Source organism: Neomonachus schauinslandi, chromosome 10 (assembly GCF_002201575.2).
Source record: "Neomonachus schauinslandi chromosome 10, ASM220157v2, whole genome shotgun sequence".
In the NCBI taxonomy this organism is placed as follows: Eukaryota; Metazoa; Chordata; class Mammalia; order Carnivora; family Phocidae; genus Neomonachus; species Neomonachus schauinslandi.
The window spans coordinates 111,026,811-111,047,647 of NC_058412.1; the positions used below are offsets into that span (position 1 = coordinate 111,026,811).

Genomic DNA, 20,837 nt, shown 5'->3' on the forward strand with positions numbered 1-20,837 from the left:
AAAAATATAAAACCATCCACTCACATAAGATTGACTGCTATGGTTTGTTTGTTTAGTAAGCACCACACCTAATATGGGGCTGGACTTCATGACCCCTGAGATCAAGAGTCACATGTTACACTGACTAAGCCAGCCAGGTGCCCCTGAATACTTTGGTTCTTAATCTTTGCTGTATCCCCTTGAGAATGATTTTTTTTAAGCCTCAAATTTAAGGAGTTCTTGATACCTCCCACCTCTCTATCTCCAAGGACCTAGTCTGAGACTCCCTGAGAACATCTATTACCCCTATGCCCTATTTGTACATCTAAGATAGTGGTTCTCAACCCTGATGCATATTAGAATAACCTGGAGGGTAAGTGGATTAAATTCCCAATCCAAACTCATAGAGTGGCTGAATGGATACAAAAATAAGATCCAGCGATATGTTGTCTACAAGAAACTCACTTTAGATCTAAAGACACACATGAGCTGAAGATGAAGGTATAGAAGAAGATATTCCACGTGGTAACCAAAGAAGATATTCCAAGTGGTAACCAAAAGAAAGCAGGGGTGGCTAAACTTATATCAGACAAAACAGACTTTCAGTTAAAAACTGTGTCTAGGGGATGTCTGGGTGGCTCAGTCCATTTGGGCATCTGCCTTCGGCTCAGGTCATGATCCCAGGGTCCTGGGATCAAGTCTCGCATTGCTCAGCAGGAAGCCTCCTTCTCCCTCTGCTTGCTGCCCACTCCTGCTTGGCATGTGCTCCCTCTCTGACAAATAGATAAATGAAATCTAAAAAAAAAAAACCTGTGTCTAGAAACAGAGATGGTCATTATATAATGACAAAACGGTCAATTCAACAGGAAGATATGAGTTATAAATATATACATACCCAACATCAGAGCACCTAAATGTATAAAGCCAATATTGACAGATCTGAAGGGAGAAACTGACAGCAACACAGTGATAGCAGGGGACTTCAATATCCCACTTAAAATAACCTCCAGACAGAAGATCAACAAACAGCTGACTCAAAAAAACTACAGACCAAATGGACAACAAACATATATGGAACTTTCTACCTGATAGCAGAAGAATACACATTCTTCTCAGGTGCACACAGAACATTCTCCAGGACAGATGACATGGTAGGTTCACAAAATAAGTCTTAACAAATTTAAGAAGACCAAAATCATTCCATGTATCTTTTCTAATTGCAATGGAATAAAGCTAGAAATCAATTAACAAAAAATGGCAAATAGCCAAATATGTGAAAAGTAAACAACACATTCTTGAACAACCATTGGGTCAAAGAGGAAATCAAACAAGAATTTAAAAGTACCTCAGACAAAAGAAAAATATAACATACCAAAACTTACAGCATGCCACAAAAGCAGTACTAGGAATAAACAACTACATTAAAAAAAAAATTCCCGGGGCGCCTGGGTGGCTCAGTCATTAAGCGTCTGCCTTCGGCTCAGGTCATGATCCCGGAGTCCCAGGATCGAGTCCCACATCGGGCTCCCTGCTCGGCGGGAAGCCTGCTTCTCCCTCTCCCACTCCCCCTGCTTGTGTTCCTGCTCTCGTTATCTCTCTCTCTGTCAAATAAATAAAATATTAAAAAAAAAAAAATTCCCAAAAACCTAACTGAACACCTCAAGAATCCAGAAAAATAACAAGTGAAGCCCAAAGTTTGCAGAAGAAAGGAAATAATAAAGAGGCAGAAATAAATAAAAAGAAGAATTTTATTTATTTATTTTTAAAAGGAGAATTTTAAAAATAGAAAAACCCCCTACAACAGAGGTAAGTTGGTTTTTTTGAAAAGATAAAAATCAACAAATGAAACGAAACGAAATTTAACAGCACCGAGAGAAAAAAAGAGGGAAGAAGGCTCAAATAAAATCAGAAATGAAAGAGGAGACATTATAACAGGTGCCTCAGAATTAAAAACGATTATAAACAATTATACATCAACAAATTGGGTAACTTAGAAGAAATGGGTAAATTCCTAGAAACACATATAACCTCCCAAAATGGAATCAAGAAGAAACAGAAAACCGAAACAGACCAATAAAGAAGGGGGATTGAATCAGTAATCTAAGACCTCCCTTCACAGGTGAACTCTCCCAAATGTTCAATAAAGAATTAACATTAATTCTTCTTAAACTCTTCCAAAAATAGAAGAGGGAATACTTCCAAACTCTTTTTATGAGGTGAGCATCAGCTTGATACCAAAACCAAAGATACCATGAGAAAACTATAGGCCAATATCCTTGATGAACATAGATGTAAAAATTCTCAGTAAAATGCTAGCAAGCTGAATTTAACAGCACATTAAAAGAAGCATACACCAAAATCAAGTGGGATTGATCCCTGAGATGCAAGGATGGTTCAACATATGCAAATCAATCAGTGTGATACACCACATTAATAAAATGAAAGAAAAAATCACGTGATCATCTCTATAGACACAGTAAAAGAATATGACAAAGTTCAACATCCATTCATGATTTAAATTCTCAACATAAAAGGTATAAAAGGAACTTACCTCAACACAATAAAGACCTTATATGAAAAGCCCACAGTTGATATCATTATTTCTAGCTAATCAAAAATTTTTCCCTCCCAGAAAGCCAGACACCAGACCTTTTTGCCTTATCTAATACGTGATTTGAAGCCAGGGCAGAGGATTACAATCTCCTATAGTCATCAAGCCAATTAAATCTAAGAAGTTACTCCAGCTCTACCTTCTTGTGAAACAGAATTCTCCAATCTTAGCAGAGAGATGCTGCCCCGGACAGCTGAAGCGCTCCCTGACAGCTTAGGTTGCAGAGAGATTAAAAGCAAATCCTGAAAGATTCCAACAGGCTTCTGTTCCAAAGTCTCAAACCAATAGCACAAGTATACACACAAAAACCAAAAACAAACAAAAAGACACAACAATGAGGGTAATACTCACCCTAGTGGAAAACAACAAAAAGCAACAAGTAGTCATAGAGTCACTGAGCACGGCCAAGTAAGTACAAGTCACTGTGGCACACAGTCCTTTCCATTTTTTTTTAAAATTTAATTTTATTATGTTATGTTAATCACCATATATTACATCATTAGTTTTTGATGTAGTGTTCCATGATTCATTGTTTGCGTATAACACCCAGTGTTCCATGCAATAACGTGCCCTCTTTAATACCCATCACCAGGCTAACCCATCCCCCCACCCCCTCCCCTCTAAAACCCTGTTTCTCAGAGTCCATAGTCTCTCATGGTTCGTCTCCCCCCTGATTCCCCCCCTTCTCCTAATGTCCTCCATGCTATTCCTTATGTTCCACAAATGAGTGAAACCATATAATTGACTTTCTCTGCTTGACTTATTTCACTTAGCATAATCTCCAGTCCCAACCATGCTGATGCAAAAGTTGAGTATTCATCCTATCTGATGGCTGAGTAATATTCCATTGTATACACGGACCACATCTTCTTTATCCATTCATCTGTTGAAGGGCATCTCGGCTCTTTCCACAGTTTGGCTACTGCAGACATTGCTGCTATGAACATTGGGATGCATATGGCCCTTCTTTTCACTACATCTGTATTTTTGGAGTAAATACCCAGTAGTGCAATTGCTGGGTCATAAGGTAGTTCTATTTTTAATTTTTTGAGGAACCTCCACACTGTTTTCCGAAGTGGCTGTACCAACTTGCATTCCCACCAACAGTGTAAGAGGGTTCCCCTTTCTCCACAACCTCTCCAACAAACAAATGTTTGAAACAACAAAGTTTCTTGCCTTGTCAATTTTTGCTGTTCTAACTGGTGTAAGGTGGTATCTCAGTGTGGTTTTAATTTGAATTTCCCTGATGGCTAATGATGAATGAACATTTTTTTCATGTGTCTGTTAGCCATTAGACACTTTTGAGAAGTGTCTGTTTGTATCTTCTGCCCATTTTTTGACTGGATTATTTGTTTTTTGGGGTGTTGAGTTTGAGAAGTTCTTTATAGATCTTGGAAATCAGCACTTTGTCTGTAGTGTCATTTGCAAATATCTTCTCCCAGTCTGTGGGTTGCCTCTTTGTTTTGTTGACTGTTTCCTTTGCTGTGCAGAGCTTTTTATCTTGATGAAGTCCCAAAAGTTCATTTTCGCTTTTGTTTCACTTGCCTTTGGAGATGTATCTTGAAAGAAGTTGCTGTGGCCGATGTCAAAGAGGTTACTGCCTATGTTCTCCTCTAGGATTTTGATAGATTCCTGTCTCACATTGAGGTCTTTCATCCATTTTGAGTCTACCTTTGTATATGGTGTTAGAGAATGGTCGAGTTTCATTCTTCTGTATATAGCTGCTCAATTTTCCCAGCACCATTTACTGAAGAGACTGTCTTTCTTCCATTGCATATTTTTTCCTTTGTCAAAGATTATTTGACCATAGAGTTGAGGGTCCATATCTGGGCTCTCTATTCTGTTCCATTGGTCTATATATCTGTTTTTGTGCCAGTACCATGCCGTCTTGGTGATCGTTGCTTTGTAATATAGCTTGAAATCCGGCAACGTGATGCCCCCAGCTTTGTTTTTCTTTTTCAACATTTCCTTGGCGATTCAGGGTCTTTTCTGATTCCATACAAATTTTAGGATTGTTTGTTCCAGCACTTTGAAAAATGTCATTGGAATTTTGATTGGGATGGCATTGAAGGTATAGATTGCTCTGGGCAGCACAGACATTTTAACAGTGTTTATTCTTCCGATCCATGAGCATGGAATGTTTTTCCAACTTTTTGTGTCTTCTTCAATTTCTTTCATGAGTGTTCTGTAGTTCATAGAATATAGATTCTTTGCCTCTTTGGTTAGGTTTATTCCAAGGTATCTTATGGTTTTTGGTGCTACTGTAAATGAAATCGATTCTCTAATTTCTCTTTCTACAGTTACATTGTTAGTGTATAAGAAAGCAACTGATTTCTGTGCATTGATTTTGTATCTTGCCACATTACTGAATTGCTGTATGAGTTCTAGTAATTTGGGTGTGGAGTCTTTTGGGTTTTCCACATAAAGTATCATGTCATCTGCAAAGAGAGAGAGTTTGACTTCTTCTTTGCCAATTTGAATACCTTTTCTTTCTTTTTGTTGTCTGATTGCTGTTGCTAGGACTTCTAGTACTATGTTGAACAACAGTGGCGAGAGTGGGCATCCTTGTCATGTTCCTGATCTTAAGGGAAAGGCTCTCGGCTTTTCCCCATTGAAGATGATACTTACTGTGGGTTTTTCATAGATGGATTTTATGAAATTGAGGAATGTTCCCTTTATCCCTATACTCTGAAGAGTTTTAATCAGGAAAGGATGCTGTATTTGGTCAAATGTTTTTCCTGCATCGAGAGGACCATATGGTTCTTCTCTCTCCTCTTAATTAGTGTGTTCTATCACATTGATTGATTTGCAAATGTTGAACCACCCTTGCATCCCAGGGATAAATCCCACTTGGTCGTGGTGGATGATCCTTTTAATGTACTGTTGGATCCTATTAGCCAGGATTTTGTTGAGAATTTTGGAATCCATATTCATCAGGGATATCGGTCTGAAATTCTCCTTTTTGATGGGGTCTTTGCCTGGTTTGGGGATCAAGGTAATGCTGGCTTCATAGAATGAGTCTGGAAGCTTTCCTTCTGTTTCTATTTTTTGAAACAGCTTCAGGAGAACAGTCCTTTGCATTTATAAGTCCCTACTTTGTGCCAAGTTACAAACACTGACTTGCACCATTCCCACAGTTGACTGCTAGTTAACCCGAGACCCAGAGATTAAATAACTTGCCCAAGGTCAGAGGCAGAGGAACAGGTATGCTCTCTTCAGGCAGGTGAGCTGCATTAAAAGATGATGAGCATGTAACGATGATCCTGATAACAATGGCAGCTAACATTGACTGAATGATGATTATGTTCTACTAAATATTAAAATATAGAGCTATCCGGGGCACCTGGGTGGCTCAGTTGGTTAAGCGACTGCCTTTGGCTCAGGTCATGATCCTGGAGTCCCGGGATCGAGTCCCACATCGGGCTCCCTGCTCAGCAGGGAGTCTGCTTCTCCCTCTGACCCTCCCCCTCTCATGCTCTCTGTCTCCCATTCTCTCTCTCAGATAAATAAATAAAACCTTTAAAAAAAAAAAAAAGATTTAAAATATAGAGCTATCCAATTTTAGTATATGTGCTGCCCAAGTGAGCACAATATAGAGCTATCCAAACTGGTACTGGAGAAGACAGAAAAGACTTAAACACACAAACTGAAATAGAAGTGTGAAGAGAAAATACAGATATACTTTTAAATATTTTATTTTATTTATTTTTTAGAGAAGCAGGTGGGGGGAGAGAGAGAGAATCTCAAGCAGGCCCCACATCCAGTGCAGAGCCTGACGCAGGGCTCAATTTCACAACTGAGATTGGACCTGAGCCAAAATCAAGAGTCAGATGCTTAACTGACTGAGCCACTCAGGCGCCCCAATACAGATATACTTTTAAACAATCTTGACATGGCAAGTTTCCTAAGAATGAAACAAAACCCAGAAACTATAAAGAAAAAGGATACATAGGAAGAAGGAAGAAAAATTTAAAAATATATACATCATAGACAAAGAAAAACACAATTTGCGTATAAATATTTACCACACACCTGACAAAGGACTATTCCTTCAGTATACCAAGAGCTCTTATAAACCAATCAAGGACAAATAACCCAAAAGAATATGAATGGGCAGTTAAAAAAAAAGTTCAAAAGGCCAAACACAAAAAGATGGTCAACATCATTCATAATTTAAAAAATGCAAATCAAGGGGCTCCTGGGTGGCTCAGTCGTTAAGTGTCTGCCTTCGGCTCAGGTCATGATCCCAGGGTGCTGGGATCAAGCCCCACGTCGGGCTCCCTGCTTGGCGGGAAGCCTGCTTCTCCCTCTCCCACTCCCCCTGCTTGTGTTCCCTCTCTTGCTGTGTCTCTCTCTGTCAAATAAATAAAATCTTTAAAAAAAAAAATGCAAATCAAAATAATGGCACCTGATTTTTTACCTATTAGAGTCACAAAGCTTTAAAAAATCTGAATATACTAGCTATAGGTAAACTGGTACAGTGTTTGGGGAGGGCAATTTAGCCCTCTATACTTAAATGGAAGGTAGAACTATTTTCAAAGGACCGCCAACATAAGTTATAAAGTATAAAATAAATAAGATGCACAGCAGTGTGTGTATAGTATAATCTCATTTATCTAAAAAAAATTTATTTTATTTATTTATTTTTTTTTTTAAAGATTTTATTTATTCATCTGATGATGAGAGAGAGAACACGAGAGGAGAGAGATCAGCAGCAGAAGCAGACTCCCCACTGAGCAGGGAGCCCGATGCGGGACTCGATCCTGGGACTCCAGGATCATGACCTGAGCCGAAGGCAGTCGCTTAACAAACTGAGCCACCCAGGTGCCCCTAAAAAAAATTTTTTTTAAACCTGTACCAAAGCCAAAGACATCCCAAGAAAAGGAAACTTACAAATAGTCCTCATGAACACAGATAGAAAAAATCCTTCATAAAATATTAGCAAATCATATCCAGCAATATATGAAAAGGTTTATACATCATGACCAAGTGGGATTTACCCCAGAAATGCAAGGTTGGCTCAATATCTGAAAATCAATGTAATACACCATATAAAGGACAAAACCACACAATCTCAAAGAAAAAGCACTTGACAAAATCCAACAGATATTCATGATAAAATCTCCCAACAAATTAAGAATAGAAAGGAACTTCCTCAATCAGATAAAGAGCAGCTATGAAAAACCCACAGCCAACACCATACTTAATGGTGAAAGACAAATGCTTCCTCCTAAGATGATTGATAAGGCAAAGATGTCCACTCTTGCCATTTATATTCAACACTGTGCTATATAAATGCAAATAATGTTCACTGAAGCAAATAATTAATTAAAGGCATCCATACTGAAAAGAAGTAAAGGAGATTTTATTGTAGATCACATATCTTGTATTTAGAAAATCCTAAGGAACCCCAAAACAACTACTAGAACTAATAAAGTGAGTAAGGTCGGAAACTACAAGATCAACATATAAAAATTAATTGTATTTCCACATACTAGCAACAAACAACCCCAAAGTTAAATTTAAAAAATAGCTCCATTTATAATACCTTCAAAAAGAATAAGATATTTAGGAATAAATTTTTTTTAACATATATTTATTTATTCTAGAGACAGAGTATGCACACAAGCAGGGGGAGGGGCAGAAGGAGAGGGAGAGAATTTCAAGCAGGCTCCGACTCCCTGCTGAGCGCAGAGCCTGATGCAGGGCTTGATCTCACCACCCTGAGATCAGACCTGAGCAGAAATCCAGAGTTGGCTGCTTAACCGACTGAGCCATCTAGGCTCCCCAGGAATAAATTTTTTTAAAAAACTTGTATACTGAAAATTACAAAACATTCTAAGTAACTGGAGAGACATTCCATTTTCATGGATTGAAAGACTCAATATTGATAGGATGGCAATTCTTCCCAAACTGATCTACAGATTCAAGGCAATCCTTATCAAAATCCCAGCAGGCTTTTTTGTAGAAACTGACAAGTCAACCCTAAAATTATTTGGAAACACAAAGGACCCAGAACATCCAAAACAACTTTTAAAAATAACAAATTTTAAGCTTATTTCATTTCTAAGCTTATTATAAAGCTACAGTAATCAAGACAGTGTGGTAAGGATATGCATAAAGATCAATGGAAATTAAAAGTCCAGAAATAAATCCATATGTTTATAGTAAATTGATTTTCAACAAGTTGCCAAGGCAATTCAATAAGAAATGGATAGTCTTTTCAACAAATGGTTCTTGGACATTTGGGTAGCCGCATGCAAAAGGAACCTCACACCATACACAAAAATTAACTCAAAATCTATCTTAGACTTGAATAGACAAGCAAAAACTATAAAACTTCTAGAAGAATAGTTATGAGAAAATCTTTGTGACACTGAGTTAGGCAAAGATGTCTTAGATACAACACCAATAGCACAATCTATATTTAAAAAATTGATAAAATTGATTTCATCAAAATTTAAAACTTTTACACTTCAAAAGATATCATTAAGAAAATGAAAGACATGGACCTAGAGGGTATTATGCTAAGTGAAGTAAGTCAAACAATAACAAATATCATATGACGGCACTTATATGTAGAATCTAAACAACAAAACAAACAAATAAACAAGACAGAAACAAACTCATAAATATAGAGAACAAACCAAAGGTTGCTAAAGGAGGTGGGGTGGGGGGATGAGCAAAATAGGTGAAGGGGATTAAGAGGTACAAACTTCCAGCTATAATGTAAGTAAGCCTGGGTGGCTCAGTTGGTTAAGAGTCTCTCTGCTTCAGGCGCTTTGCTCAGTGGGGAGCCTGCTTCTCCCTCTCCCTCTGCCTGCCACTCCCCCTGCTTGTGTGCGCACGCGCTCTCTATTTTTAGTATATGTGCTGCCGAAGCGAGCACACGCTCTAATAAATAAATAAAACCTTAAAAATAAAATAAGTCATGAGGATGTAAAGTACAGCATAGGAAATGGAGTCAAAAATACTGTAATATTATATCTTTGTATGGTGACAGAGGGTAACTACACTTACAATGGAATCCATTTTATAATGTATATAAAATATCATATCACCACGTTGTACAACTGAAACTAATATATTGTATGTCAATTATACTTCAATTTTTTAAAATTAAAAAAAAGAAAATGAAAGACAAGCCACAGACTGGAAGAAAAATCTTTGTAAATCATATATCTGATAGAGAACTTGTATCCAGAATACATAAAAAATTCTTACAACTTAATGATAAAACAAACAATCCAACTTAAAAAACTGGCAAAAGATCTGTATACACATTTCACCAAAGAAGATATACAACTGGCTAATAAGCACATGAGATGATGTTCAATATCATTCGTCATTAGGGAACTGCAAACTAAAACCACAATGAGGCACACCACACATCCATGAGAATGGCTAACCTCAAAGACACAGACAATAACAAGTGTGGACAAAGATGGACAAAGTGGAACCCTCATGTATTGATGGGAACATAAAATGGTACAGCCATGGGAAAGTTTGGCAGTATCTTTAAAAAATTCAACATAAACTTAACCATATTACCCGGCAATTCCAATCCTAGGCATTTACCCAAGAGAAGAGGAAACAGTTGTCCATACAAAGACTTGTACATGAATGTTCCTAATAGCTTTGATCAAAAAGTCCAAAGCTGGAAACAATCCAAACACCCATCAATTGGTGAAGGGGGAAACAAAATGCAGTACAGCCATGCAATGGAATAGTATTCAGCAATAAAAAGAAGTGAACGACCAATTCCTTTACACGATTGACAAACCCCATAAACGTAATGCCAAGTTAATGAAGCCAGATGCAAAAGTCTATATGGTGTATGATTCCACTTAAGTGAAATGCCCAAGAAAGGCAAATCTAGAGACAGAAAGACCAGTGGTCGGCTGGTGTGGGAGCAGGGACTGACTCCAAGTGTCAACCCCTCTGCTGCAAGGGAACCTGATGGGGTGACAGAAATGTTCTAAACTTTGTGTTATTGTGATGATGATTGCATAGGTCTATACATTCACTAAAATTGAATGAACTATATTCATTGAACTACATACTTAAAATCAGTCATTTGAATAATAAATTAATAAACTATATTATTCATAATATTCAGTTCATAAACGGAATGAACTATATTCATTCAACTATACACTTAAAATCAGTCATTTTATGGTGTTAAATGACACCTTTATAAACCTGAAGAAAAAAAATAACCAGCTCAAGGGAGGACTTGTCACAGATGAAACAAGTCTGGCAATATAATGGTAATTCTTGAAGCTGGGTGATGGGTTATGGGGGTTCCTTATACTGTTTCTTCTACTTTTGTAGATGTTGAACATTTTTTATAATAAAAAGTATTTTTAAACAGACATTTTCATGTGTACAAAAATGTTCTAGGGAAAAAAAACTTTTCAATCAATGCCTATGTACCTCTGATGAATAGCACTCCCATTCCTTTCTTAGCTCTGAACAGGCATTTGCTAAATACTTAATTGGCTTTTCAGACTGAACTTCACATGGAAGTTCCTATGATGATCAATTGAAAATTAAAGGAAGATACAAAGGAATTTCGCAAGAAGCAGGTATTTTGCTACTCTCCAACTTCCTTACAGAAATGAACTATGGGTCCAGCATCCTCTATCAGGCTGGGTGACTTTCATTTCTTTTACAGCTTTTTTATCCCAACTTTTCCATGTACATGGATCACTCATATTCAAAATAAATATTTACATTTTAAGATGGGGAAGGAGATGGGCTGCCTCTGAAAATACTTGGGCAAATTCCCCTGAAAATGTACAGAAAATGGAAGCTATAAGGTAAGAACAATGCAGAAGGGATTCTGGCAGGATGTGAGTAACCAGTGCTCATTTCGGTAGCACATACACTAAAATTGGAACGATAAAGATTCGCATGGCCCCCAGACAAAGACGTGTGAGTAACCAGACCAGATCAGTAATCCTTAACTGTAGGGAGAGTACTGCAGACCCCTCTGAGCATCTTATTATTCACCAAATGAAAGGTACAGCACAGGGAATACAGTCAAGGATATTGTAACAATGTTGTATGGTGACAGATGGTAGTTACACTTGTGGTAAGCATAGGTTCAGAGTTGCTGAATCAAGTTGCTGAATCACTATGTTGTGTGCCTGAAACTAATACAACATTGTGTGTCAACTATACTTCAATTAAAGAAAAAAATGCTATAGACCCTGTTCCCAGAAAAAACACTCCAAACACAATCTGATGTATGATTCCAGGAGGATCAAGGACCTAGAAGTTCATGGGCCCCAGATAAGACCCTTGTACTGGTTACCATTCAAACCTCTTTGTGACTCTTTCACTTCATTATCTCTGCAGCTCAGACAGCCTGACAGAGGATGCTGGACCCATAGTTCATTTCTGTAAGGAAGTTGGAGAGTAGCAAAATACCTGCTTCTTGGGAAATTCCTTTGTATCTTCCTTTAATTTTCAATTGATCATCATAGGAACTTCCATGTGAAGTTCAGTCTGAAAAGCCAATTAAGTATTTAGCAAATGCCTGTTCAGAGCTAAGAAAGGAATGGGAGTGCTAACATGTGAACCAGCTCATTCAACGTTATTTTGCTTCACTTGGTTTCCAAGTCATGAGATAGCAAAGGCAGCATGTCAAGAAGCAAGGTGATAGCAATCTAGAAGCCCTTCATGCTGTAATCTAACACCCCATCACTGGCAAAGATATGGGAGACCTGGAAAGTTATAAAGCTCAAGAGACCCAAGAATCAAGGTCTTGCCCTCCCAATGTATTTTATTCTTGGGGGGCTGGGCATGCAGAAAAAACTCTCCCAAGAGCCCAATGAAGAACTGCTAGAACTAAAAAGTACTCCTCACTTCCTAAAATTTGCTCCACCCAGTTTGAAAGGTGTGAACAATGAACTTCTTCCAAAAAAAGAAGAAGAAAAAAAAGAAGTTTCCTCCTGAGAACTAAAAATTAGTTCATTCACTCACATTTCTCTGTGGCCAGAAGTTAGCCTTTTCTCTTCTGGAGCCCCCTGCCTTGCAGTCTTCTTTCCCATAAACAGCATCACCTAGCGATTGACTCTGGCCTGTCTGTGGACAGCCTTTCTGGCTCCTGGTTCCTAACCCATACGTTTCCTGCCACAAAAGCAGCACCTTCCTCAACAGTAAGCTAGATTCTTCTATTTCCTTCTCAAAGATACAGTCACCATTTTAAGATCATGTAGTAACTGCTCCCCAGATTAAGAAAAAAAGAGAAGGGGCGCCTGGGTGGCTCAGTTGGTTAAGCGACTGCCTTCGGCTCAGGTCATGATCCTGGAGTCCCGGGATCGAGTCCCGCATCGGGCTCCCTGCTCGGCGGGGAGTCTGCTTCTCCCTCTGACCCTCCTCCCTCTCGTGCTCTCTGTCTCTCATTCTCTCTCTCTCAAATAAATAAATAAAATCTTTAAAAAAAAAAAAAAAGAAAGAAAGAAAAAGGCTGTGGGGCACAGTTTGCCAACAGTTAACTGAAAGCAATTACCCAATCAGCTAGAGCTCCCCAAGAATTCAACCACACATGCAAGATGGCTAATGACAGCTCAGGACCACTTACCAAGCAGCCCCCATGGAGCTAAAGAACTCACAGAGGGAAAAAGAAAAAGAAAAAAGAAAAAAAGAACCAAATTAGCCACAGGAGGCTCTGAAAATGTAGCCTTTATTTCAGAGCCCAGATATAGAGAGTTGCCGTTGAACAGAGATACATAGAAAGACTCCAAGCTGTTCTTTGGGAGTAGGGAAAAAGGGGCAGCCAGCTGTGGAAATCCAAGTGAAAATAGTCACTACCCTCACCAAGCCAACGGACAACCCGACCTAAACCTTGAGGCCAGAAAGGGCAGAAATAAAACACAAGAACTGCACTGACCTTCCCTCTCCCCTATGGGCATTTATAAAAGAACGCTCAGTTAGTTGAAGCAACCGGCTTAAATGGTTCGCCTCTGGAAGACTTCAAACCTTGGAACAGAAAAATTAAGAGAGCTCTCTTTGTGCCATGAACTCTCATCTCATATTTTATTTAATAATCACAACAATCCTTTGAGGACAGTGTCACCCCTCACTTTAAAAGTAAGGAAATCGATTCAGTACGGGATAATAAAAAGTTCTGAAGATGGATGGTGGTGAGGGTTGCACAACACTATGAATGTAATTAATGCCACCAATCGTACACTTCAAAAACTTCAAATGATACCTTTTGTTATATATATGTTACCACACACGCACAAAGATTTTTGAAATGGTTAACTGCGGTTAAAAAAAAAAAAAAGCTTGTCCAAAGTTATTAAATCAATCACAGGTCCTTAGACCAAGCCTTAGTTTCTTCACCTGTAAAATGGGCTTTCATAAGGATCCCATGGAATATTGGATGGGCATATAGTTTATCAACTGAAATGTATCGTGAGAGTAGAACCTTTTCCCTTGAAGTCAGGTCACATAGGGGATTACCACACACCTTTAATAGTTTTTGAATCAGAATGTCAGAGTAGGAGACACTTTATAGAGAGACTATCTTATTCAGGAGTTGCAAATTCAAACACGTAGCAGGACCATGCAAGTGACCTAAACAGTGAGACCGCTCCGGAGTGATACAGGAGGGTGCTGAGACAGGAAGTGATGAGCTGGGCCCTGTGTGGAGCATGCCTCTGACAGGGAATCTTGGCCCAAATTCTCAAAATGAAAACCTAGCTTTTAAATGTGAAATCTCCCCCAATTAAATGTTGGCAACCAACTCAAAAACTTTTAAGTCTGGTGCCAGTCAAAAGCAAAGCAAAGCAAAGCAAAGCAAAGCAAAGCAAAGCAACCCACCCCAAATCAAGTCCATGTGAAGATGTGGTCCACGGACTGCCAAATTTACAGCATCTGATGTACCATGAATAGATCAGGTACCATGAGGCTCAGAGATGGTAAGTGACTTGCCAGGGTACCCAAACTCCCTTCTAAACTGGCTTAAGAATTCAGTTCCAACTTGTGCTTTGATTTTGTTTTTTAAGAACTGCTAGCAGCACTTAGCATATCCTCTGAATACAAAACCTGGGGACTTCAGATAGTGGAAGGCCTGTTAGTTTAATGCTCAGGCATAGGTGAGAAATCAAGTTAGGAAGGCAGAGAAGGAAGTAATGAAGAGGACTGAGATGGAAGTCCTGGGTGTCCCCAACAGTGCCCCATGTGGGAAACACCAGTGTCAGCAAATGGTTCAGGGATCAAAGCAGGTTGGGGGTGGTAGGTGGCTATCATTCTTCTGTGGCCAGATGGCCCTGCTCATCCTGGCTCCTTCCCACCTTCCTGCCAGTGCCCAGAGATCAAAACTCGACCTTCTCCAACATTCTGCGACCCGTTTCTTTAATGCCAAGATCAAAGGGGAACTTTTGTCCAAGTTGTAAAAGAGAAACCAAGAGGCAACATAATGTTGTCTCAGCCTCCTCTGTACTTCCTGAGAGGATGAAGGCACTCCTTTAAAGGGACTGCTCGGAGAAACACATCTGACCCAGGGCCTGGTGTTGGCCCCTTGGCTCCAAGGGACACAGCGGCTCCTGCAGAATTCATGCCAGGTAGGGCAACTGGAGAGATCAAAGAGACAGCACAACCAATAGACAGAAGCTTGGAAAGACTACAGAAACTATGACCGTGGAAAACAAACAAACTCAAATTTGAGTATTCTAAACTACAGAATTTTCAACCTGAAATTTTGCAACCATCAAGTCCAAACCTTCATTTCCTATGTCATCCGTGGCTACAGACCAAAAAAGCCAAAGTGATCTGCCCCAGGCCACAGGGTAGGTCAGTGTCAGTGCTGGGGCTAAGCCCGAGCCTGCTGACTCCGGCTCTAGGCCTCCATCCTCCGTGGGCTGATCGCAATCCCCACTTGAGGCCCAGACAAGACTGCAACTTCGCACACATGGGACCGGTGGCAGATGCAGGCCTCTACCGTCCAGACTTCGCCACGAGACAGTGCCTGTGCTTTTGACTGGGGCTGCGGGGCTTGCCCAGCACGGCCTCCATCTGCTCAAGTGAATGTTGTGGCCATTCAGCCCATTCCCCTGCCTCCGGACTGGATCAGAGCACTGTCAACTGACCTAGCAATTCTAAACCTAGCAACGTGCCCAAGAAAAAGGAAAATATGTGTTCTCATAGAAACACGTATGTGCACATAAATGTTCACAGTAACATTCACAACCGCCAGAAAGTAGAAAAAAAAATCCCAAAGTCCATCAACGGATGAAGGGCTAAACAAAATGTGGTGTATCTGCACAATGGAATATTATTCGGCCATAAAAAGGAATGAAGTACTGACACTTGCTACAACATGAACTTTGAAAACATTATGCTGTCTTGAAAAAAAAAAAAAAGCCAGATACAAAACACCACGTACTCTATGATTCCAGTCATATGAAATGTCCAGAATAGGCAAATTGTATATAGACAGAAAGATTAGTGGTTGCCAGGGACTGAGGAGAGTGGGGAGTGGGAAGCCACAGCTAATGGGTTTCTTTTTGGGAGATGAAATGTTCTAGAAGTAAATGGTGGTGAAGGTTGCACAACTTTGTGAATATATGAAAAACCACCATAGTGTCTACTTCAAAAGGGCAAATTTTAGAGTATATGAATTATATCCAATAAAGAAAGGAAAAAGATAAAACCCAGATAGTATGGACAATGATAGATGTGAGAGAAGCAGTTTTATTCTCCAAATGGAGGTTTCCAGACTCCTGCGATGCCTACAAATGTACTCAGAGGACACTTTCCAAGCTCCACCAAAATAATATTCCCCAGAGCACATGCCATATGCTCAGTATTTCCATAAAGAATGAGATATGAGCCTGCCTCTCACCTAAGACCCAGGTGGATCAACTCAGTATCCTGTAACTTTATAAAGTCATCTAAATCCAGGGTAGGAGGAAAGCAGGAAGAGTAGAGAGAACTTCTGCTGACACCAGCTAAATCTCCTGCTATTGTGGGAGAAATGTTGCCCTGCAGGTTTAGGAAACACCCATTGCGCTAACACATCTGAGAGGTGGCAGCCAAAGCCCTGGGGAAGAAGAGCCGTTCACTAAGAAAAGCGAGGGAGGGAAAAGCCCATAAAATACCTCTAGAAACCCATAACCCTAACTTTCTTTTTCAAAGATTTTATTTATTTATTTATTTGAGATAGAGAGAGCAAGAGAGCGAGTGAGCAGGAGCTGGGGGGAGCTACAGGCAGAAGGACCAGGGTTCGATCCCAGGATCCTGGGATCATGACGGGATCATGACCTGAACTGAAGGCAGACGCTTAACCGACTGAGCCACCCAGGCGCCCCCTAACTTTCAAAATCTAAAAGACAAACCAAAAACCTAGCCTGTTCCCACGGTCACTGAATCCACTAGCTTAATTCCTCTTTGGTTGTATGAATTGCCACAGAAACTCATATACCCCAAAGCAGATCCACACCCCCATCCCCACTGGTTGTGAAAGTTAATGTATACAAGGGTGTGGGGACTGTTCTGACTTCCTGTAATAAAGTGCTTGACACAGCCCAAACTCAAGTCTATCTGTGACCCTACTTTGCCTGTTACACAAATCCCTCTGTAATAAATTCACTTCCATGCATTTTCACTATTGCATCAAACATAAAGTTTCTCATGTGCACCCTCTAAACTGGCCTCTGTGGGTCACTGTATACATTACATCTTCAGTTTCTTAACATGTTACCGTATCCACCATGAAAGCACACAGGACAAGACTCCCAAGTGACATGATATACACTGAATCACTGTGCTTTCCACTCAGCTTACAATAAAATCCCAACTCCTCTTCAAGGTTTTTTGCAGGCTGAAAGCACGCCGGCTCCCCTAGTGTAATGTTCTGAAGGGTAGGAAGGGGAAGCACCCTAACAGAACAGTCTATTTCAACACACAGCCCATAGACTGCAAACTGGAGACTACAATCCACTGCAATTATAGGCTGGCTTTTAGAAACACAGCTGCTCCTGCCTCTCTCCAGTTTCATCTTGTATCAATCCTTCCCACCCTCACCCCTCACCATACTTCAGTCCCTCCAGCCTTCTGTGTTCCTCTAATATACCAAGCTCTTTCCCACGTTGGTCCTTTACACTTGCAATTTCCTTTGCCAGGAACACTCTTTGCCTTGCTGGTTCCTTCTTGTCAGTGGGGTCTCAACTCATGTCACCTCTGAAAAGACTTCTCTGACCATTTAATCCAAAGTAGTTGTGTCACCCCATCACTCCCAATCACTATCACTTCGCCCCTTGCTGTCTTCACAGCATTTACCACTATCTGACATTATCTTGTTCATCTACTTGTTGACTTGTTCACTGCCTGTCTCCTCAGACTAGAAAAGCTCCAAAACGAGGGCGCCTGGGTGGCTCAGTCGTTAAGCGTCTGCCTTCGGCTCAGGTCATGATCCCAGGGTCCTGGGATCGAGCCCCGCATCGGGCTCCCTGCTCGGCGGGAAGCCTGCTTCTCCCTCTCCCACCTCCCCTGCTTATGTTCCCTCTCTCGCTGTGTCTCTCTCTGTCAAATAAATAAATAAAATCTTAAAAAAAAAAAAAAAAAAGCTCCACAACGGTGGGCATCTTAACCCTCTACTTCACAACTACATTCCTAGGTCTTGGCACAGAGCAGACACTTGTATATTTGTTGATTAAATCAATGTGTGCCAGAAATATGTACTGCTAACTTATTACCTCTTAAAAACCTCTGAACAGGGTGCAATGCTATAAATGCCACTTTATTAAGTTTTTCCCTATGGCAAGGGAGGGTGTGACTTTTCCTGTTACATTCTTATACCATGCTTGTTTTTTTGTTTGTTTGTTTGTTTGTTTTTTTTGAGGTTCTAGCAGGGGAGCGCAGCTACTCGTATACCCTTGACTGAAGAACGGTCCTCCTCTATCGGGGAAGGTCATCCTCTTCGACCAAGCGCGCAGCTTCGGGAGGGACGCACATGGAGCGGTGAGGGAGGAAGGGGACACCTGCCTAGCCAGCCAGATCAGCCGAATCAACCCTGGCGATCAATGGGGTGACAGATGTCGCAGCCAGATCACCCTCACATCCTACCATGCTTGTTCTGAATGTGGTCCAGAAAAAAATTTGGTTTCGACATCTCACTCACTCATGGTTTAAATCGAAGTCTGAGACCACAGAAATCAGGCAAGCCTGGGAAATCTTGTACCTGACCTCAGGTTCTAAATAAGGAAACCCTCGTTAAACAACAAGGATGTTATCTGTTGGTTAACAGGAGGGAAGCTCATTGTCGGCCAATAATCTACCCTTGTTTGGAGAAAGCCAACACCAAAGAATTTAAACAAGAATCTGCCTTTGCTAAAGTCAAACATCACCTCCTTTTTTTCCTGTGTTTTCCTTTGCATTCACTCCTAGGATGAAATTATCTGCAGAGAAAGCAACATACAGAAGACCTAGAAAATCACTCTGGACAAAGTGACTTCAATTCTGGTTTTGGTCTCTTGACAAGCAGAATGCGAGCTGAGCTTCTGGAAGAAAGGCCACTCCTTCATAGGTCTACTTCCAGGGTTCTGTACAGGAGCCAGTAAGTTCTGACCCACTTTCCAGGCACCGCTCTTTCACCTGCACCCTTATCCACATACAGCCTTCATCTTAACGAGCTCCGTTCTAACCAACCTTTTCCCCTGTGGTCCTGCAGGGGCACCCAAGGGGGAGGCAGCCAGACAAGGCTAGTAGAGTGTTTTTCAAAACATAGTTCACAGATCACCTGCATCATAATCACTGGAGTGCTTATAAAAGTGCAGATTCCTGGGCATCACCTAGACCTACTGAATTAGAACTTTGGGAGTGGGGCTCAGGAAACTGCATTTTTAACATGCCTCCCCCCAACACACCCGAGTCTTATGCACAGTGAAGTTTGAGAACCAATGGGATAAAAGCTCCCCAGGAGAGAGGCAGACAGTTGATTTAGAGAAGACCGCATAAATGCTTAGGAAAGGTCTGGAAATAGAAAATGGAGGAGAGGGGTGTAAGGGCATGCTCCAGGGTAGCGGCAGTCAAGACCTGTGCGCGGTGGGAACAGTTATTGAAGGTGGACATGAGGACAGGGCTCTGGAAAGGAACTGAGACGGGGCTTGAGCTGGGTGGCTGGTCAGTGGTGAGGTCGCATCCGCGGACTGGTCAGGACAGAGGGGAGGCGGAAGGCGGAGAGCAAAGTCTGGACGTAAGGAGGAGGAGCGAGGGTGGGAATAGGGGGATCTCGGGAGAGATCCGGGCTGGGATGTAAAAATTAGAAAAAGGGGGTCACAGGAGGCGGAGACCAAAGCACTAATAGGAACCGGCGGAGACAGTAACCGAGACCTTTTCTCCGACCGAGTGCCTCCCCCAAAACTCCGGGCCTTGACAAGCCTGAGTGCGGGGCCAGGGTCGGGGAGGGGGAGTTTGGGAGAGACAAGCCCAGTCAGGGACATCCCTCAAGCCTGAGCTACGGGTCCCGGAGGTGGCTCGGGCCAGGCATGGGGCGCTGGAGGGTCCTGGGATCCCCCGGAGGGCCCCGCTCCAGCTCTGGCTCCCGGAGTCTCCTTCACTCACCATCGCAGCCGCCATCTTGGATCCACGTGTCGCCGTAATGACGTCAGCGGAAGTGGTGTTTCCCTGGTTACGGAGTTTAACTCCGCTGGGTGCTGCCTGGCTTCAAACTCTCCTGTAGTCGTGGTCAGCGGAGGGGTAAGAAAACTTTGCTCCTGATCCGCAGCCTGGTCTGGGCAGTGAGGCTGCTGATTAGGTGACGAGCGGATGCTGTAACTATGGGAGCCATATTAACTCCTGGCAGAAACTGCTCCTCCTCCTCCTCCTCCTCCTCCTCCCCCCCCCCATTGTATTGTGGGTAAGGGGGTGCGTATACGCGTCTGTTCTCTGGACGCCATCTTTACTATTGGCAGGAAGACCGGTTGCCAGGGTTACCAGGGCTCCAATAGCAGCCCAACTCCGGGAATAATTTGTAATTAAATGTATAATTATTTACTTGACTACTTTATATCCTCTCTAATAGACTGTAATCCCTAAGAGGGTAGGATCCTGTCTTTTATTTAACCTTACTTTGCCTTATTTTCATTGGCAAAATAGGTAGGGGATTATAGTAAGTTTATGATGAGGATTCAATGACATAATGTTACATAGTATGTATTCAATAAATAATTGTCATTATACACTTATGTATACTTCTTCAGGTAGATGGTAAGTGCCTAATACAATACAC

At 41.2% G+C, this 20,837-nt stretch overlaps 1 protein-coding gene across 2 annotated transcripts in view; it reads right to left on the reverse strand.

Moving 5' to 3' along the window:
• TM9SF4 (transmembrane 9 superfamily member 4) overlaps positions 1 to 20,384 on the reverse strand; it is a 55,692-nt gene extending 35,308 nt beyond the window's left edge. Inside the window, exon 1 of one of the 2 annotated variants that reach the window (XM_021689105.2) lies at positions 20,171 to 20,384. In XM_021689105.2, coding sequence (XP_021544780.1) covers positions 20,171 to 20,185 — 15 coding nt within the window. In that variant the 5' untranslated portion in view covers positions 20,186 to 20,384. The remainder of the gene's footprint in view (positions 1 to 20,170) is intronic. The other variant, XM_044918517.1, reaches the window with a different exon arrangement.
• Between the last annotated feature and the right edge of the window lie 453 nt (positions 20,385 to 20,837).